The sequence below is a fragment of the Blennius ocellaris genome (genome assembly GCF_963422515.1).
Source record: "Blennius ocellaris genome assembly, chromosome: 12".
NCBI lineage: Eukaryota > Metazoa > Chordata > Actinopteri > Blenniiformes > Blenniidae > Blennius > Blennius ocellaris.
The window spans coordinates 27,608,030-27,626,645 of record NC_137661.1 but is presented as its reverse complement, the minus strand read 5'-3'; the positions used below and the strand labels follow the sequence as shown (position 1 = coordinate 27,626,645).

The 18,616-nt window shown below is 51.6% G+C and overlaps 2 protein-coding genes across 2 annotated transcripts in view; one reads left to right on the top strand and one right to left on the bottom strand.

Moving 5' to 3' along the window:
• szt2 (SZT2 subunit of KICSTOR complex) overlaps positions 1-12,762 on the bottom strand; it is a 29,539-nt gene extending 16,777 nt beyond the window's left edge. The window contains 25 exon segments of the mRNA XM_080506347.1: positions 4-93; positions 773-872; positions 1,003-1,225; positions 1,682-1,809; positions 2,386-2,617; positions 2,693-2,819; positions 2,975-3,045; positions 3,548-3,850; positions 4,692-4,812; positions 4,962-5,210; positions 5,280-5,358; positions 6,000-6,236; positions 6,401-6,606; positions 7,400-7,514; positions 7,594-7,746; positions 8,307-8,452; positions 8,802-8,931; positions 9,012-9,243; positions 9,335-9,505; positions 9,628-9,936; positions 10,128-10,392; positions 10,828-11,004; positions 11,088-11,261; positions 11,797-11,922; positions 12,624-12,762. Coding sequence (XP_080362473.1) covers positions 4-93; positions 773-872; positions 1,003-1,225; positions 1,682-1,809; positions 2,386-2,617; positions 2,693-2,819; positions 2,975-3,045; positions 3,548-3,850; positions 4,692-4,812; positions 4,962-5,210; positions 5,280-5,358; positions 6,000-6,236; positions 6,401-6,606; positions 7,400-7,514; positions 7,594-7,746; positions 8,307-8,452; positions 8,802-8,931; positions 9,012-9,243; positions 9,335-9,505; positions 9,628-9,936; positions 10,128-10,392; positions 10,828-11,004; positions 11,088-11,261; positions 11,797-11,922; positions 12,624-12,650 — 4,191 coding nt within the window. The 5' untranslated portion in view covers positions 12,651-12,762.
• A 1,504-nt stretch (positions 12,763-14,266) lies between these two features.
• Positions 14,267-17,566, top strand: LOC308137594 (uncharacterized protein; the record flags this gene model as incomplete). The annotated part of the gene is made up of 6 exons (XM_080506346.1): positions 14,267-14,615; positions 14,693-15,315; positions 15,783-15,904; positions 16,146-16,290; positions 16,428-16,757; positions 16,913-17,566. 6 exons carry the CDS (start codon positions 14,267-14,269, stop codon positions 17,063-17,065), a joined length of 1,722 nt encoding a protein of 573 aa, XP_080362472.1. The 3' UTR covers positions 17,066-17,566.
• Between the last annotated feature and the right edge of the window lie 1,050 nt (positions 17,567-18,616).

Below are 18,616 nucleotides of genomic sequence, written 5' to 3'. Positions count from 1 at the left end.
GACCTTCTTGGCGGACGGCGGACAGTAGAAGTGATAGTGGGGGTTGGAGGGAATACTTCGGAAATACTGCGACAAGATGGATGAAAACTTGTCCTGCAGAGAGAATCAGAATCAGCTTGACTGACCAGGAACATTTAAACACGAGGAATCTAAACCAAAAAATAGAAACAAGTTATTACAGACAAATACAAGTACAAGCCTAAATGAGATAATAGTTCAAGGAATAGTGGAAAAGGCAAACACGAGGTCGTTACTTTCAGTATTTACATGATGGAGTGATGGAGAAGATTATTTAAATTAAATAATAGACAAAAGGTCCAGTGACAGTAAGTTCTAGGTCATTCCACCAGTTTTGTTCTAGGTATAGGTTCCAGTGACAGGTGGAGTTGGTGGTCCAGGATGTCCAGGATGTCCAGGATGAGGGTGTCCAACACAGAGTCCACAATCGAGTTGAAGTGTTGCAGGACAGTTGAGTCCCACGTTGACTACACCCTCCACCCACCTGTTTGCCCACTAGGCAAACTGCAGGGGGCCCAGCAGGGGGCTCAGCAGGGGGTCCAGCAGGGGGTCCAGCAGGGACAAAGAACTTGACGACCACAGACCTCAGAGGGACGGGTCTGTCCTGTGTTGGCCGGTGTCTTTGGGACGTGGAGGACGCGGCAGTGTCTGGAACTCGTCAGGCTCCGGTGACGAGGAGGATTTCATTGAAAACGCAAAACTTGCGTAGCGTTTTAGATCGTCCGTTTCCACGACGACGGCGCTCAAGGCTCACCTGGATGATCCGGTGCAGGTCAGGATAAGCTTCGCATCGGGGCGACAGCAGCAACTCGTCCTCCGCCTTGACCGCCTCGCTAACGTCGTCGTCCGCGTCACTGCCGGACCAAATAGTCAAAATACCTTCAACACCATGTATGGTCACGACACCTATGCTAGCAATCTATCCCTGTCTTTCTCTCTCTCTCTCTCTCTCTCTCTCTCTCTCTCTCTCTCTCTCTCTCTCACCTCATCGTCGTTCGTCTGTCGTCTCTGATGTTGAACGTCGCCGCTCCGGCAGCGGCGGCGTCACGGCGGCGGCGGCGCTCCCTGAAGTGTCGTACGTGTCCGCAGAGCGCGTGCAGGAAGTTGGTGATGTCGAGCTCCTGCAGCGACTCCTCGCAGTAGTCTGTGGCCACGAGGACGTCGTGCGACGCCACGGCGAGGCCCCGCTGCAGACTGCGGTACATGCCTGGGGACGTTAGCGTTAGCATGAGCCACTAGCGAGGCCCCGCTGCAGACTGCGGTACATGCCTGGGGACGTTAGCGTTAGCATGAGCCACTAGCGAGGCCCCGCTGCAGACTGCAGTACACGCCTGAGGATGCTAGCATTAGCATGAGCCACTAGCAAGGCCCCGCGGCAGACTGCGGTACACGCCTGGGGACGTTAACGTTAGCATTAACATGAAAGTGTCCCCACATGGGAACCCTTTCGCTTTAGCTGTGTTAGCTAGTGGTGTGGGGACATTTTCACCTTAGCAGGAGGCCACTAGCGGCGCAGGAATGTTTTGACGTTCGCTGTGGTCACATTATCCTTGTTAGCTAGCGGGGCGGGGACGTTTTCACGTTGTCCTTGTTAGCGAGCAGCGCGGGGACGTTTTCACGTTGTCCTTGTTAGCGAGCAGCACGGGGACGTTTTGACGCTCACCTTTGACGTAGCTATGGTGGAAGTGCTCCCGCAGGAGGCGGCAGTGATTGGCCGGTTCTTTGTGTTTGAGGGACGGCGCCAAAAGCTCGGACCACGGCGACGGACCGCCGCGGTCCTGAGACAACGACCTGCAGACAGGAAATACAATCTGAAGCCAAACAAACACCAACAACTAACTGATGCTACGAGTCATGATGCTACGAGCTAGCCAACAACTAACTGATGCTACGAGTCATGATGCTACGAGCTAGCCAACAACTAACTGATGCTATGAGTCGTGATGCTACAAGTCGTGATGCTACAAGTCGTGATGCTACGAGTCGTGATGCTACGCGCTAACCAACAACTAACTGATGCTACGAGCTAACCAACAACTAACTGATGCTACGAGCTAACCAACAACTAACTGATGCTACGAGCTAACCAATAACTAACTCCATTCATTCTTCACTAACTTCCACGACGTTTCTTACATTTTCAACTCTTGTGACGTTTTTAACACTTGTGACAACTTTTTTTCAATATGTTTCTTCATTCATGACTTTTCTGACGTTTCTGGCAAAAAGAACTGGTCGAAACAGACTTTTTTTTTTTTTTTTTTAGAAAGCTTGCTCGCTTGAAGCAGAAATACTTAAGACACATTCAAAATCAGCGCGGACACGTCCGCTACTTCCTGTTCAGTTTTTCCCGCGGCGACGTCATACCTGAAGAAGACGTCGTGTGTCGGGCGGCTAGCGCCGGGCTGAACGAGCTGCTCCTTTACGTGCTCCAGCGAGCAACTGTACACGTAAACCGGAAGCTCCGCCCCCTGCGCGTCCGACGACTGGACGCCGCCAGCGCCAGCGCCTTCCGCCGGCGGAGATCCGTCGCTCGTGTTGTCGGCCTCCTGCGTGTTAGGCTCCGCCTCTGAGCAGGACACCATCAGCCTCGTGACGTCTGCAACACATCGCGACAATCATGTTCACGTTCCGATAATAAAAAACATGAACGACTTCGCGGGAAGAAGTTTACCTGAGAAGCTGGTGGGAAGGAACGTGAGCAGGAGCTGCTGGGAGCTAACCGACTTGGTGTAGCATCGCCACCGCGGCGTCGAGCAGCAGCTAATCTCCTCCTCCGCCAGGTCAGCGTCGCTGAAGCTCTGTCGGAAAGACATACAGCTAGTTAGTAGCCATTTGTTAGCATTAGCACATGGACACACGTTTATCATTAGCTGATGGCTACATTTTAGCAGTAACTAGCTGCTACATGTTAGCATTAGCTGGTAGCTACATGTTTGGCGTGACTTGGCGTTACCTGTAATGTGCTTGTGGATCCTGTCACCTCTTTACTACTTCCTGTCGTGTGAAACGACGTCATGGTGTCCTCTGCGAATGCACCAATCAGACATGAGCATATAGTTTGTACACTTCAGAAGCATTTCCCCCCACGAGTGAAAACTGACGGCCTCCGCGAGTGGGGAGCAAGAAAGATGGCGCGTCATGAAAATGCAAAAGTTTTCGTAAACGGAAACGTAAAAACACAAAAGTTTTCGTGAACGAAAACGTAAAAACACAAAAGTTTCTCTAACAAAAACATAAAAACAGAAGTTTTAGTTAACAGAAACGTAAAAACAAAAGTTTTCTTTCAGGAAAAGGTAAAAACAAAAGTTTTCGTTAACGCAAAAGTTTTCGTAAACGAAAACGTAAAAACACAAAAGTTTTCATAATAAAAGTGTAAAAACACAAAAGTTTCCGTTAACGAAAATGTAAAAACACAAAAATATTCTTTAACAAAAAAGCATGAATGCAAAACTTTATATTTTTCACTCAATGTTGTCATGGAAACACGAAACCCCCCCCCCCCCTCCCCCGGCGAGCAAACACTGACCTCTGATGGCAGGCAGCGAGAACGGCGGCGGCGGCGTGTGGCCGTTGCGTTCGCGCTCCAGGACGTGGCGCGCGAAGGCGGCGTGCTCGCCGTCGGCTAGCGGGACCTCGCGGTCGCTCAGGTCGTTCTCCACGCTGCCGTGGAACAACGCCAGCAGCAGCTCGTTGGGCGGCGACGGCGCGTTCTCCGACGCCAGGCAGAACATTACGAAGAGCAGTTCCACCTGCTGACACCGGGGGAGCAGCTGCAGCAGGTCGAACTGGAACGGAACCGTGTGGATGCTGTCGTCCAGCCGGGGCTCGTCTAGAAACAACACGGAGGTAAAAGACGTTAATGTTCAAAAACAACGTAAAGGTAGACATTAACGGCGAGAAACCACCTAAAGATAAACGATTTGTTAGAAACAATGAAAAGATGACGTCAACCTCTAAAAACAACACGGAGGTAAAAGACGTTAATGTTCAAAAACAACGTAAAGGTAGATTTAGTGTTTTACGTTATTTCTTAAGTAGAATTTTTTATGTTGTACGTTGTTTCTTTGTCTTTATCTTCATGTTGTTTCCCAGGCGATACCCGCTCCGACGTTAACGTTAACGTCTTTGCCTTTACGTTGTTTTTAGAGGTTGAGGTCTATCTTCGCATTGTTTCTAACAAATTTAAATTTAAATCTTCAGGTGTTTTCTCGCCGCTAAAAACAACGTAAAGATAGATTTTAACGGCTAGAAACCACCTGAAGATAAACAATTTGTTAGAAACAATGAAAAGATAGACGTCAACCTCTAAAAACAACGTAAAGGCAAAGACGTTAATGTTAACGTCGGAGCGGGTATCGCCTGGGAAACAACAAAGATAAAGACATAAAAATTTGTTGTTTTTTTTTTTAATTCTACTTAAGAAATAACGTAAAACACAAACGATTTAACGTTAACTTTGGGACCCAGATCGTCTAAAAACAACGAACACCACAAACAATTCAACGTAAGAAACAACGTACAACACAAACCAACGTTTACGTGACTTCAGTAGCGTCCAAGAGGAAAAAAAACAAACTTCACGTTGAACCAAAATGTAAAAGCGTGGAAACGCGGAACCCGTTCCTCTGAAGTCTTAACGCGTTGATGCCGCTACGTGTTTCCCTACCGACCTGTGGGAGCCTTGCCTCGAGGGGGCAGCAGCGAGCCGCTGGGCTCTTTGGACCGACACGTCTGGATCAAACTCTCCAGCGTCATCATGGTGGACAAACAGCTCAGGTCTCTGGGAAACATCTGGAACAAACATCGTGCAAAAGTTCGTACGACTACAATGCGGTGGTCGTTCTTTGCGAGCGCGTCGGGGGAGGGGGTGGGGTGAGGGGTCGTAGAGACGTCGCACAGAAATGGTAGAGAAGCGTTGATATCTGAGCTGCTTAACGCACCGCGTGCGGGATCTGGTGGTAGCGTAGCCCCCCCAGGTAGCTGTGCTGCTCCGCCACGGCGCCGCTCTGCGGCTCCACCCACACCTCCGTCACCAGGCTGAGCTCGCCGTCGCCGTCGGACGCCTCGCCGTCGCCGCCGTCGTCCTCGTCCGTGGAGAAGCTGTCCTTCGTGGACGTGCAGTGCGGCGGGAACAGGACGTACTGGACCGTGCACAGGTGGCGCTCGCGCTCGGAGTCGCCCGGCGCCGCCTGGCGGGACGAGACGTTAGCCGCGGGGTTTCCGCCGAGTGGCGGGGGATCGTTGATGATGTCATTTACCGCCATGGGCAACTCCGTCACCATGTTGATGATTCCCTCAGCGCTGGCGGCGAAGTGGAAGCCCTCCGACAAACGGATCCTGGGACACAACAACCCGCCTTAACGATTTCACTGGCACCGATACCGAGTACCGATACTGTGCCAAGGTTTCTACTGCGGACGTACTGATACTGCGCCAACATTTCTACGGGCACCGATACCGAGAACCAACAACTGATACCGTGTCAACATTTCCACTGGGGGACGTACAGATACCAAGTAGTAATAAGAAGTACCGATACCGAGTGCCGATTACGTATACTGATAACGAGTACAAATACCAAGTACCGATACCACATCAACATTTCTACTGGGGGCATAATGATACCACGTACTGATGCCAGTGATAACCTTTAGCTACTTGCTGATAACGAATACCGATACCAGTACTAACCTTTAGCTACTTGCTGATAACGAATACCGATACCAGTACTAACCTTTAGCTACTTGCTGATACCGTGTATCAATACCAGTACTAACCTTTAGCCACTTGCCGATACCGTGTACCGTTACCAGTACTAACCTTTAGTCACTTGCCGATACCGTGTACCGATACCAGTACTAACCTTTAGCTACTTGCTGATCCCGTGTATCGATACCAGTACTAACATTTAGCTACTTGCTGATAATGAATACGGATACCAGTACTATGACAGACGTTAAAAGTTTAGCGTGACTCACTCGGTCAGCGTGGAGAGGACGTGAGCGATAGCCTGCGTGGTGACGGCCGGCGCCGGGCCGCTCGGCACCGCCCACACCCACCGCCGGTGGAGGAAGTAGAGGGACAGCGAGGCCAGCGTGGACGAGGCCGTGCGACTCGCCGCTGCGCTGAGCGCCGCCGCGCCGCCGGAGGGGGCGGGGAAGTTCTCCATGTTGAAGATAAACGGCGTGCGAAAGTCCAGGGGAAGCTTCTCGTACCTGCAGAGTAAAGAAGAACGATAAAATGATGATTGTGTAGCTAGCATGTGGCCACCAGCTAATGCTAGACATGTAGCCACACGCTAACACTAAACGGCTAGCCACCAGCTAGACATGTAGCCATGTGCTGATGCTTTAGGCGTGACATGCTAACGTTCAGCGACCTGATGAGCAGCTTCTCCAGCGGCTTGTTGAGCGCCACGACACACGGCCGGTCCGACAGCGCCGGCTTGGCGGCGGTGATGGTCGGCGACTTGGACGGCGACGGTTGGCCGCTAGCCTTCCTCTTCGTCTTCGGAGTCGCTTCTTTACTCTGAACCCGGTGAGGGAAGCGAAGTTTGAGGATCTGCTCACGGAGTTCGTCCACGATCTGACGGAGGAAACAGAGACTTAAAAAAAAACCTAAAGTTTCACATCTCGTTTTGACGTTAAAGAAAAGTTTCAAGTGAAAATTGTGCAAAACAGTGTGAATTATGTAACAGCGTTTTAACAAGCATCGGTTGATGACATCATCCAGAGCAGTGGTTCCCAACCGCCAGGCAGACCGGTAACAGTCAGTCGGTTCCAGTCAGTCGTTCCAGAAAGTCGGTACCAGTCAGTTGGTTCCCGTCAGTCGGATCCAGTCAGTTGTACCAGTCAGTCGGTACCGGTCGGTCGGTTTTGGTCAGTCGGTTCCGGTCAGTCAGTACCGGTCAGTCGGTTTCGGTCAGTCGGTTCCCGTCAGTCGTTCCAGAAAGTCGGTTCCAGTCAGTCGTTCCAGTCAGTCGGTACCGGTCAGTCAGTTCCAGTCTGTCGGTTCCAGTCAGTCGGTACCGGTCCGTGACTCAGTCAGTACAGTTGCAGGACCTGATTGCAATGAGGGGCTCGTTATTGGGCTTTTTCACAACCTTGATGATGACATCATCACCGTTAGAGACTAAAACATCAGCGAGAGACTAAAACATGTCATGGCTGTTGAAGAGTTTCTAGGTGGTGCTAGAGAGCACATTCTGGCAGTCTGGGGGTTCAACTCTGGGGGTTAAACTCTGGGGGCTAAACTCATAGGACACACCCCACAGGGTGCAGCAGGTCGGTACCACTCAGTCGGTTCCAGTCAGTCGGTTCCAGTCAGAGGGACCATCATGCCACGGGGCTCTGGACAGGAACTGGGGTTTTGCTCGTACCTTGTTCCGGACGTGTGCTGGCGTGCCGATGGGGAAGCCGAGGCGCAGCACCATGCAGGGCGTCTTGGAGATGAGGCGGATGAGGTAGAAGGAGCTCGGCGGCTGGTCCGACGAACTGCGGGCCAAACCCAAACCGTCAGCTCAACGCCGGAACGTCGGCGAACGCATAGCGGCGAGCGCGGGGGTTACTCCACCTGGAGATGAGTTTGACGTAGGAGTAGCCCTCCACCAGCACGAAGCTGCTGCAGTCCCGCAGCAGCGACGTCAGCGCAGAGTGCGAGATCCGGCACTGGATGGTGCTGTAGCGCCCGTTGTTCCCCGCCGTGTGCAGGTGCTTCGGAACCGGCCTGAAAACACGGGCACGCTAAACGTTGTCATGGAATCGCGAAACTTTTCATTGACGAAATCGTTCAAAATGATGCATTTGCACTTGATTCGTTGTCGTGGAAACGAACCCCTAAACGCCCGCTGAAGTTTCGGGTATCGTACGAGAACCCTGTTCGAGGATAGTGGCGACCCGGTGCTAAGGTAAAGTTTGCTTACATGTCGTGTTCGAGGATAGTGGCGACCCGGTGCTAAGGTAAAGTTTGCTTACATGTCGTGTTCGAGGATAGTGGCGACCAGGTGCTAAGGTAAAGTTTGCTTACATGTCGTGTTCGAGGATAGTGGCGACCCGGTGCTAAGGTAAAGTTTGCTTACATGTCGTGTTCGAGGATAGTGGCGACCCGGTGCTAAGGTAAAGTTTGCTTACGTGTCGTGTTCGAGGATAGTGGCGACCCGGTGCCAAGGTAAAGTTTGCTTACGTGTCGTGTTCGAGGATAGTGGCGACCCGGTGCCAAGGTAAAGTTTGCTTACGTGTCGTGTTCGAGGATAGTGGCGATCCGGTGCCAAGGTGAAGTTTGCTTACATGTCGTGTTCCAGGATGATGGCGATCCGGTGCATGTGCAGCCATCTTTGCCAGAAGGTGGCGTCCATGGAGAGAATCGGCTTCCAGTAGGCGGCAAACTGCGACTGCGACGAGTCTTTGGCGCCGCTGTGCTGCAACGATAAGACCTGGGGGGGGGCGCTGGTGTCAAACTTTTGCTTCATGAAAACACAAAAAATGCGACACTTGGTCAACAGAAGTGCAAAGATGTTCCTATTTTTCGTTAATGAAAACGCAAAAAAATGTAAACTTGGTCAAAAAACAAAAAAAACAAACAAAACTTCAGTAATGAAAATGTAAAAACGTGAAACTTTCGATTGACGCAAACGTTGAAAACGAAGTGTTTCCGCTTGAAAAAAAAAACTTTTCTTTTATGGAAACAAAAAGACGCTAAAGACGTTCTTCAAAGAAAAGTGGAAAAAAAGATGAAAGCGGTAAACTTTGATCTGTAGCGCGGAGGTTGACGGAGGTACTGACGGGGGTGGAGGAGCCGGGGGGGATGTAGAAGAGCGGGACTCCGTTCTTGGTGCTCTCTGGGATCTGGTAGTTCTCCGGGGCCGAGTTGAAGGACTGGAGGTGGACCAGCATCTGGTCCGTCTGGTTGATACTGGGGGGGGGGGAGGGGGGGGTTTTATATTATCATTATATAACAGGGTGGGCAGGTGGTGGGGGAGGGGCGGGGTTTACCTTTGCAGGGTGTTCCAGAAGCGGCGGATGACGGCGGTGCGGTACGGACTGGTGATGGGCTTCCTCTGCGTGCAGCTGATGTCGTGCAGGATGTCGTAGCTCCCCTCCATCGTCACCTCCACCCGCGTGCAGCGCGCCGCCGCGTCCAGCGGCCACGGCGCCGCCGCCACGTACTCGATGTGCATGTTGTGTTTCCATAGCAACACCAGCTTCACCTCCAGCTGGGTCCCGCCTGGAGAGGAGGGGGGGGAGACAAGACTTTACCACACCGGACGGTGAAAAACGCCGTGTGGCGTCGGCGTCGTTAGCCGTGACAGCGCTACCTTTGGTGAACCCGATCTCGCGGATGGTGTAGCCCTCGCGCAGGCGCACCGACACCACGCTGACCAGGTGGGCGTGCACCTCCTTCTCCGTGTGCTTCTTCCTCCGCACCACCAGGGCGGGGTTCCCGCTCGCCGACACCAGGTGCTCGTTGAACAGCTTGTGCTGCGGAACTGACCGACAAACACGGCGAGGTTAGCAAGCTCGTCGCAACACCCAAAGAATCGTGTGTCATCACTGCGACAGGTCGTGTGGTCACGGCGTCACGCCACGTGGTACATATAGCTAGCCTCACCGGCGTTCAGGCACTCGGGCGTCTTGAGGAAGGAGTACGTGAGGAACGCCTTGTGATACGTGTTCATCTCCCCGCCGGCGGCGACGGCGACGTCCGGGCAGCTCGGCAGGTACGAGCCGAACGTCGCCAAGGACACGAACTTCATCAGCTCCACGTTGGGCACGTAGCCAAAGCTGCAGTCGTACGAGTAAGCTCCGCCCACCTGGACGAAGGAGCAGGCGACGGTTCCGCTGCGGAGCTGGTTGAGCAGCGTCTCGCACACGGCGACGTCCGGGACGCTCGTCACGCCGTCCGTGATGATGATGACGCCTGGGAAAGAAAACACAGGCTTACGTAGCCTTGTGCTAATGCTAAACATGTAGCCAGGTGCTAATGCTAAACATGTAGCTAGGTGCTAATGATAAACATGTAGCCAGCTGCTAATGCTAAACATGTAGCTATGTGCTAATGCTAAACATGTAGCCAGGTGCTATCAATAATCATATAACCACCACGTGTACCTGCGCTGGAGTTGGGCGGCAGCAGCTGGAGGGCGAGGATCCCCTGGCGGACCATGCTGACCAGCCCCATGTCGGCGGTCACCATGGAGACGCCGGGCTTCCTGTGCGGCGGCTGGTCGGGGTTGCGTGCGCTGGCGGCCTGCTGCTCGTGCTGCTGGTGCAGGACGTCGGCGATGTTGCTCTCCAGCGCCTTGAGCTGCTGGTAGATGTGGAGCAGGAAGTCGTCCAAGTCAATCTGGTCCAGCTGGCAGCCCTGGACCAGGACCTGACTCAGCAAAAAAAACACACAACCAGGACTTGACTCAGCAAAAACCACAACCAGGACACGACAGCATAAAATCACAACCAGGGCCTGACTCAGCAAAAAAAACAACCAAGACATGACTCAGCAAAAAACACAACCAGGACATGACTCAGCAAAAAAACACAACCAGGACTTGACTCAGCAAAAAACACAACCAGGACATGACTCAGCAAAAAAACACAACCAGGACTTGACTCAGCAAAAAACACAACCAGGACACGACTCCGCAAAAAAACACAACCAGGACTTGACTCAGCAAAAAACACAACCAGGACACGACTCAGCAAAAAAACACAACCAGGGCCTGACTCAGCAAAAAAAAACCAACCAAGACATGACTCAGCAAAAAACACAACCAAGACCCGACTCAGCAAAAAAAAAAAAAAAAAAGGACACCTGGTGCGCGGCGAGGCCGATGATGGAGGAGTACGCCAGGATGGTGATGAAGATCTTGGGCTTGAACAGCTGGTCGGTTCCGGTCCCGGGGACCCTGAACGGCTGGGCGAGGCCGGCGAGGCAGCGCGACAGGGCGTGGAACACCTCGTCGAAGATCATCTCCCCCGTGCCGTCGTCCTGCGGGGCGTTAGCGTAGCGTTAGCAGTTGGCGGGCGACTCGGTCGGAACCCTCTGGACCCGCTGCCGCGGCGTCGACTCACCACGATGCCGGTGGACGGGCTCAGGTCCAGCTCGATGACGAAGCGGTAGCGCCGCGCCAAGAAGGTGGCCCGCGTGGACGCCACCAGCCTGCAGGGCGGCGCCGGCGAGGGGACGTCCGACCGCCATCCTTTCGGGAGGACGCTCAGCAGGTCCAGCTCGTTCTCTGAGCTCAGCTAGAACACGGGCGATGACGTCATCAACTTGTGACCCGTTTCCACGGCAACATGGTCTCAGAGCTCAACAAGGAGACGGACAATATCGTCCCACATCTTACAACCCGTTTCCATGGCAACATTCTCTTACGCAGCATTATGGGAGTCCATTTCCACGACATTTATAGCGACTGACTGGTTTTATGCTCCTTTTTTTTGCATTTTATTTTGTATTGTGTTTTTAAATTAATTTTGTTATTGTGGGATTGTTGTTTCTTAAGGGAGGGTTGTTGTGTTTATTGTTGATTTGTTTAGTTTTTTTACCACAATATATATATATATATTTTTTTTTTTTTAAGTTTTCTTTTTTTGCAGTCGATGTATAGAGTAATATCAATAGATGTATAGAGTAATATCAGTAGATGTATAGAGTAATATCAGAAGATGTATAGAGTAATATCAGTAGATTTATAGAGTAATATCAGTAGACGTATAGACATATATCAGTAGATGTATAGACATATATCAGTAGATGTCGCTGGCGGTTGAGACTCACCAGTTGTGGTTTGGGGGCGGGGCAGACGACCTGGTTGAGTCGACTGAGGAACCAGGCCAGACGAACGTTCCTGGAGATCCGGTAGTCCTCCTTCATCAGCAGGTAGATGTGGTCGGCCTCCTCCACCTGGGGGGGGGGGGGGCGGGGGGGGTCTGATCAATAATGGCCATAATATACTGTAATATCCACACACACACATTATATGTCTATGTATTGCATCATTCTGTGTTGAAAATCCCCCAAAATCACAAAATGAAAACGCAGTGTTCCCTGCGGAATGAGACAAAGCGAACTTCCTGTTACATCACTTCCTCAAAGCCTCCGAAGGGGAAAATGATTAGATTAACATGCGATATGGTGTCATAAGGCACTTTAAGCAGGATGAATCCACCCTGAGCTTCTCAGAGGAACTTTGTGTCTTTATGTGTAAAAACTTAACTTTTCATCCTGGGTTCACTGACATTTTACAAGTAATTTTACAAATAATAAACCTATAAGGTGTCTATCTGGGATGGCACCTGGAAGTCTAATTTTCTCCACAATAAAGGAAATACCTTAGTTTGTTCTGTTCCACTCCCCCCTTCCTGGTTCCCCCCCAGGAGGACGAGGAAAGGGAGAGTTTGATTTGTTTTGGTTTCACACGAGGCCTGTTGGCGGCGCAGTTTCAAAACAGAGGTTTTTTAAACTTTTCTGTCAAACTATTGTAGTTCACGCGTAATGCGGATGTCTTTTTACGTCACAAGGTTCAAACGTGTGTTATTGTATGTGTTTATGTTGACTGTCACTTCACTGCACACAAACAAAAATGTACCCCCGCACACACACACCTCGTGGTCCTGTCGCTGCTCCGCCATGATACCGCCACCAGGTGTGCGGCGGTGCGGGGGGGTCGGTCACAGGACCACCGGGAGGAGGGGGGGGAGGGAGGGGGTCCAAAGGGAAGAAACAGAACCAGCAGTTTCACTCTTCTCCTCCTCACGAACACAATTGAAGCTCAAGCGCGGACACGCTTCCGCTTCCGGTTCTCAAAACAAGAGCCTGGCGGTCACTTCCGGTGAAGGAAAACACTCACTTCCGGGGCGAAAACGCCCGCCTCACCCGGAGCTTCCACGTAGATTATATCCAGATGTGGAAAACACTAAGTACTTTGAATATCAATACTTTAGTTGCGTTTTTTTTTATGGAGCAAAATATTGAGTTCCCCTTGTTTTGAAGAGCGTTCGTGCGGAGGAACCGGAAGTGTGTCCCCCACTCATTGTAGTCCGGAAAAAAATATAAAAAGTTTGCGTGTGTGTAGTTTTATGCACAGTTTCATTTTCAAGTGACACCGAGCGGTGGAAACAACTGATTGATTATCAATTGTGACAAAGTGTTAAACAATTGATGATTTGTAATTAAAATAACTAAAAATAATTGGTAATTTCAGAGTAAACACATAAATAGATAGATAGATAGATAGATAGATAATTACTTTATTCATCCCCGAAGGGAAATTGTTTTGTTGCAGTAATCTGGTACCTAGGAATATTATGAAATACAACAGAATAGAAATAAAAGTAAAAAATAAAAAAATAAAAATATCTGGGTATAAGACATAAAGTAAAACACGGAACGGAACATGGGTACTTAGAAATAAGCAGGAGATAACAGCAAGATAAATAAATAGTAAGGTGCAGTGGCAGAGCCATTAGAAGTAGGTATTATATAATAATAATAACAATAAAATAACAAACAATAACAATATATATATGTATCAGTAATAATAATAATAATAATAATAATAATAATAATAATAATAGTATACTTATAATAATAATAATACAATGGCATTAGTGTATTTGCACATGTATAAATATATGTATATGTACATGCAACATGAAATATATGATCTAATATAAGTATCAATGTAATTTAGTCCAGGTGGTGATGGAGGCTCTGACGGAGGTAGAAGAGTTAGAAAGTAAATATCTGTGACAGTCAGTGTAAAGTGCAGCGTTATGAGCAACACTGACTGTCTGTCTGTGGTCTCTGGGGACGTCTGTTCTGTTCCAGCTGCTATTATAAGGATTTACAGCTATAAAGGTACAAATATACTAAAACTGTATGAATACGGAAACAAAGTGAGTCTCTGGGAAAGTCTCATGTAAAAAAAAAAAAAACTGCAATTGAGGGAAACTTTATACAATTAGTTTTCTTCAACTTGAAAAAATTGGTTTACATGAAATTAGATATTTCAAGTCAAACAGAAATTAATTGTTCATGTTGGGACTTTTTATCAGTGAGGGGACGGAGTGTTTTCCTCCGTTTCCATGGAGACGGGGTGGCGACTCTCCTCCGTCCAGCATCCAAATTGACCTTTTTTTTAAAAAAAAGAAGCGCGTGCACGGCTGAAGGTCACTTAAAAAATCCCCAAAACGTCATTCAATGCGCATGTGCGCAGCTGGAAGATGGAGCGCTGGAGCCGGGCAGCATGAGGAAGGAGGACCGGGACCGGGACCGGGACCCGGACCGGGACCGGGACCGGCTCAGTGAGAACACCCGGCTCGCCACCCGGTACGCGGTCCGGATCTTCCGGGAATACCTGACCGAGCAGGACCACGACCCGGACTTCGAGACCCTGGACAAGGACGCGCTGTGCGCCCGGCTGCGCTCCTTCTACCTGGACGCGCGCGCGCGCAGCGGCCGGCTGTACAGCCGCTCGTCGCTCGTGAGCATCCGGAGCTCGCTGAACCGCCACCCTGAACGAGCCGCCGCACTGCCGCGACCTGGACCTCAGCCGCGACCCGGAGCTGCGCGCCGCCAACCGGACGCTGGCGGCGGTGCTGCGCCGCCTGGAGGCGCGCGGCGCCGGGCGCGCCGTGCAGAAGCAGGCGGTCACGCGCTCCGACCTGCGCAGGCTGTACGCGTCCCCGGCGTTCGGCACCGACACGCCGCTCGGGCTCCTCAACAAGGTCTGGTTCGAGACCTGCATGTACTTCTGCGCGCGCGGGCGCGAGAAGCAGCGCGAGCTGCGCGCCGACTCGTTCGGCCTGGCGGCGGACGGCGACACCGGCAGGCGCTACGTGTACCTCAGGGCGGCGGCGCGCCGCGGCGGGGACGGGCGCGCGCCGCCGCCTCGAATGTACGAGACGCGCACGGCGCGCTGCCCGTACGCGAGCTTCGTGCGCTACGCGGCGAAGCGCAGCGGCCAGTGCGCGGCGTTCTTCAGCGGCCGCGCGAGCGCTGCGGCGCGCGCGACCCGACGTGGTACGAGAGCAAGGCGGTGGGGGAAGAACCTGCTGGGCACGCGCATGCAGGTGCTGTCGCGCGCCGCCAAGCTCAGCAGGACGTACACCAACCACTTGCATCGGCGCCGTCTCCATAGCAACGCTCGAAGGCGTGGTGGGAGGAGGAGGAGACGTCTCCATAGCAACGCAGCCACGCGTGCCTCAGGTGTGCACGGAGGAAGAGGAGGAGGAGGAGGAAGAGGAAGAGCCTGAAGTCCCGCAGTCCTGGTGTCTGGTGTCTGGTCCAGAACAGGTAGACCTGAGAGAGAGAGAGAGAGAGAGAGAGAGAGAGAGAGAGAGAGAGAGAGAGAGAGAGAGAGAGAGAGAGAGAGAGGAGAGAGAGAGAGAGAGAGAGAGAGAGAGAGAGAGAGAGAGAGAGAGAGAGAGAGAGAGAGAGAGAGAGAGAGAGAGAGAGAGAGAGCAGGAGCTCTAAGCCCCGCCTACTTTTTAACCTACTTTCTGGAGGAAACGCTCCAGATTTGTTCTGGGGAGCCTTACCTTACTGCTCCATCCCACCTTACCTTACTGCTCCATCCCACCTTACCTTACTGCTCTGTACCACCTTACCTTACTGCTCCACTCCTCCCCCTGACCTTTCTGTGCTGGAAACGGGGCTAATGTCTAACTTTAGTCTGACTGTGTGTGTGTGTGTGTGTGTGTGTGTGTGTGTGTGTGTGTGTGTGTGTGTGTGTGTGTGTGTGTGTGTGTGTGTGTCAGCAGGTCCCCCCCGGTGTCCCGGCCCCGGCCCGGCCCACCACGGCCAGCGCCCCCGTTCACCTGGACGTCGGTGGAACGGCTTATACGAGTAGCCTAGCGACGCTAACCAAGTACCCCGAGTCCAGGTGGAAACCAGTCACACAGAACGACGTCGTCCTGTCAAACGTTCCGCGCTGTTACGTCACCGCACTTCCTCCTTTAAAACCCCCCCCCCCCCACAGGTCACGACACCCCCACCCCCCACCCCCCCCCTCACAAGTGTTCATCTTCCGCGTTCCGTTAACACGCTAACGTTAAAACCTTTGTAACGTCCGTCGACAAGAGTTGTGGTTGAAACGCGAATCTTGTTGTCTGTCGCCGTCACAGACTGGGACGTCTGTTTGACGGGACGGAGCCGGTGGTGCTGGACGCCCTGACGCGGCGCTACTTCCTCAACCGGGACGGCGCCACGTTCCGCCACGTGCTCAACTTCCTGCGTACGAACAAGCTGCTGATCCCCGACGACTTCAGAGTGAGTGAGCGCCGAGTTCAGGCTCCGCCTCCCACCTGAGCGTTGCCGCTCAGGCTCCGCCTCCCACCTGAGCGGCGCCGCTCAGGCTCCGCCTCCGTCCGACAGGAACGACACACTATCCCATCTGTGCCTTGCAGGAATTCTCGCTTCTGTACGAAGAGGCCCGGTTCTTCCAGCTAGCGCCGCTGCAGGCCGAGCTGGAGCGCTGGAGGACCGCCCGGGACCTGGACCTGGACCGAGACCTGGACCGGGACCGGGACCTGGGGGACCCGGGGAGTGAGTGTGCGGTGGTCCACATCGCACCGGGGCTCGGCGAGACGCTCGGCGAGACGATCAGCGTGAGCGGCCGGCGAGCGCTGGTGAAGGAAGTGTTCTCCGAAGTGAGAGGCGTCGCTAGCAAAGCCAGGAACCAGGACGCCGCGTACGCGGTCCGCCTCCCGCTGGGCGGAGACCTGAGCTCGGTCCAGGTACGGACCGTCGCCGAACCTCGTCGTTTTCCTCTGTTTCCATGGAGACGCAGTGTTTTTCAGAAGGTTTTTTTCCCCGTGTTTCCGCGGAGCCGATGAGCTACAAGCTAGCTCGCGGTTGCGCGTAAACTGCCCGTGGGTCCCTGTTCCCACAGGTGTTGCAGCGTTTCCAGCAGCGAGGCTTCCAGATCGCCGCTTCCTGTGGAGGCGGAGTCGACTCGTCGCAGTTCCGCCAGTACGTTCTGCGGAGGGACGCCGGCGCTAGCCGACGACTTACGCCACTCGTCAAGCACAAGCTGCCGGACTGATGACGACGTCGCCGCGGAGACGCCGCCGCGGTCCGGACTCACGACAAACGTCTTCAGTGACCAGTTTTTATAAAAGCGGACCGAAATGTTCAGCGAGCCTCGACAACAAGACCGTTTCCACGACGACATTTCAAGTGAAAATGTGTCATTTTTATCTTTTCGTTAACGAAAACTTTTCGCATTTCCACAGCGACATTTTGAAAACTTAAAGAACGATCTCGTTGGAATGTTGGTCCACTAGTTGCCGCACTTATAAGACATTTATATGTTTATATTTATATATATATAATTTTTTTGGCACTTTAACATGGAGGCGTTGCCGTGGAAACGAGGTCTAAATAGAGGTCGACGTGCTCCAGCAGGGCTGCGACGCCGTCAGCATCTGAGCGACTTATAAAATGTGACCGAGTCAAAAACATCCACCGACTTCAGAAAATGCAAAACTTATATTTATTGATAAATATATTGAGAATTCCTTGTACGTACAGTGACGCTGATGTACACCCCCCCCCCTCCCCGTCACATGACGTCATTGATGATGGTCAAACGTTTGACATAATGTGAGGAACTGTTTTCATACATTAAATCTGTACAAAGAAATACATTAAAGGACATTTAAAAAAATACATGAACCTTTTAATTGAAGAACCAGTTGTTTTTCTCAGCTTGTCCTGAGGTTCCAGTGTTCGTCCCTTCGCTGCCCCCTGGTGGACAGACGAGTGATGACAATCACCTCATGGTGAAAGCAACGTGTTCGTCTCTGTGTTTATTCATTTATTTATTGGTTTGTATGTGTGTATTTTACCAACCTTTCCTAAAAATCTACTCCCCCGAGGTGCATGAGGAGGATTTGTCATCATCAAGGTTCAATCTACTGGATTTTTAGATGCTAGCGACTAAATGTTTCCTCATAAATCCCCAAAAAACGATGAAGAACTGGAAGAACTGGAAGAAAGACTCAGAGATCAGCTGACAGGAGGGAGGGAGGGAATTAAATTATCGATGTGATGAGGAGGAGGAGGAGAATGTGATGATGAGGAGAATGTGATGATGAGGAGGAAATGTGATGAGGAGGAGGAGGAGGAGGATAATGTGATGAGGAGGAGGAGGAGAATGTGATGATGATGAGGAGGAGGAGGAGGAGGAAGAGAAGGAGGAGGAGATATGCTGATGATGATGATGAAGAGGAGGAGGAGAATGTGATGATGATGAGGAGGAGAATGTGATGATGATGAGGAGGAGAATGTGATGATAAGGATGATGATGACAATGTGATGATGATGATGAGGAGGAGAATGTGTTGATGATGATGATGATGAGGAGGAGGAGGAGGAGGAGAATGTGATGCTGATGAGGAGGATAATTCGAGGATGATGATGAGGAGGAGGAGAATGTGATGATGATCAAGAGGATAATGTGATGAGGAGGAGGAGGAGAAGGTGATGATGATGAAGATGATAATGCGACGATGATGATGTAAAATGTCCAATTAGAAATTAATACAAAGAATAAACCGACTCGTGTTTCTTCGCTCGCTCTTCATCAATGGAT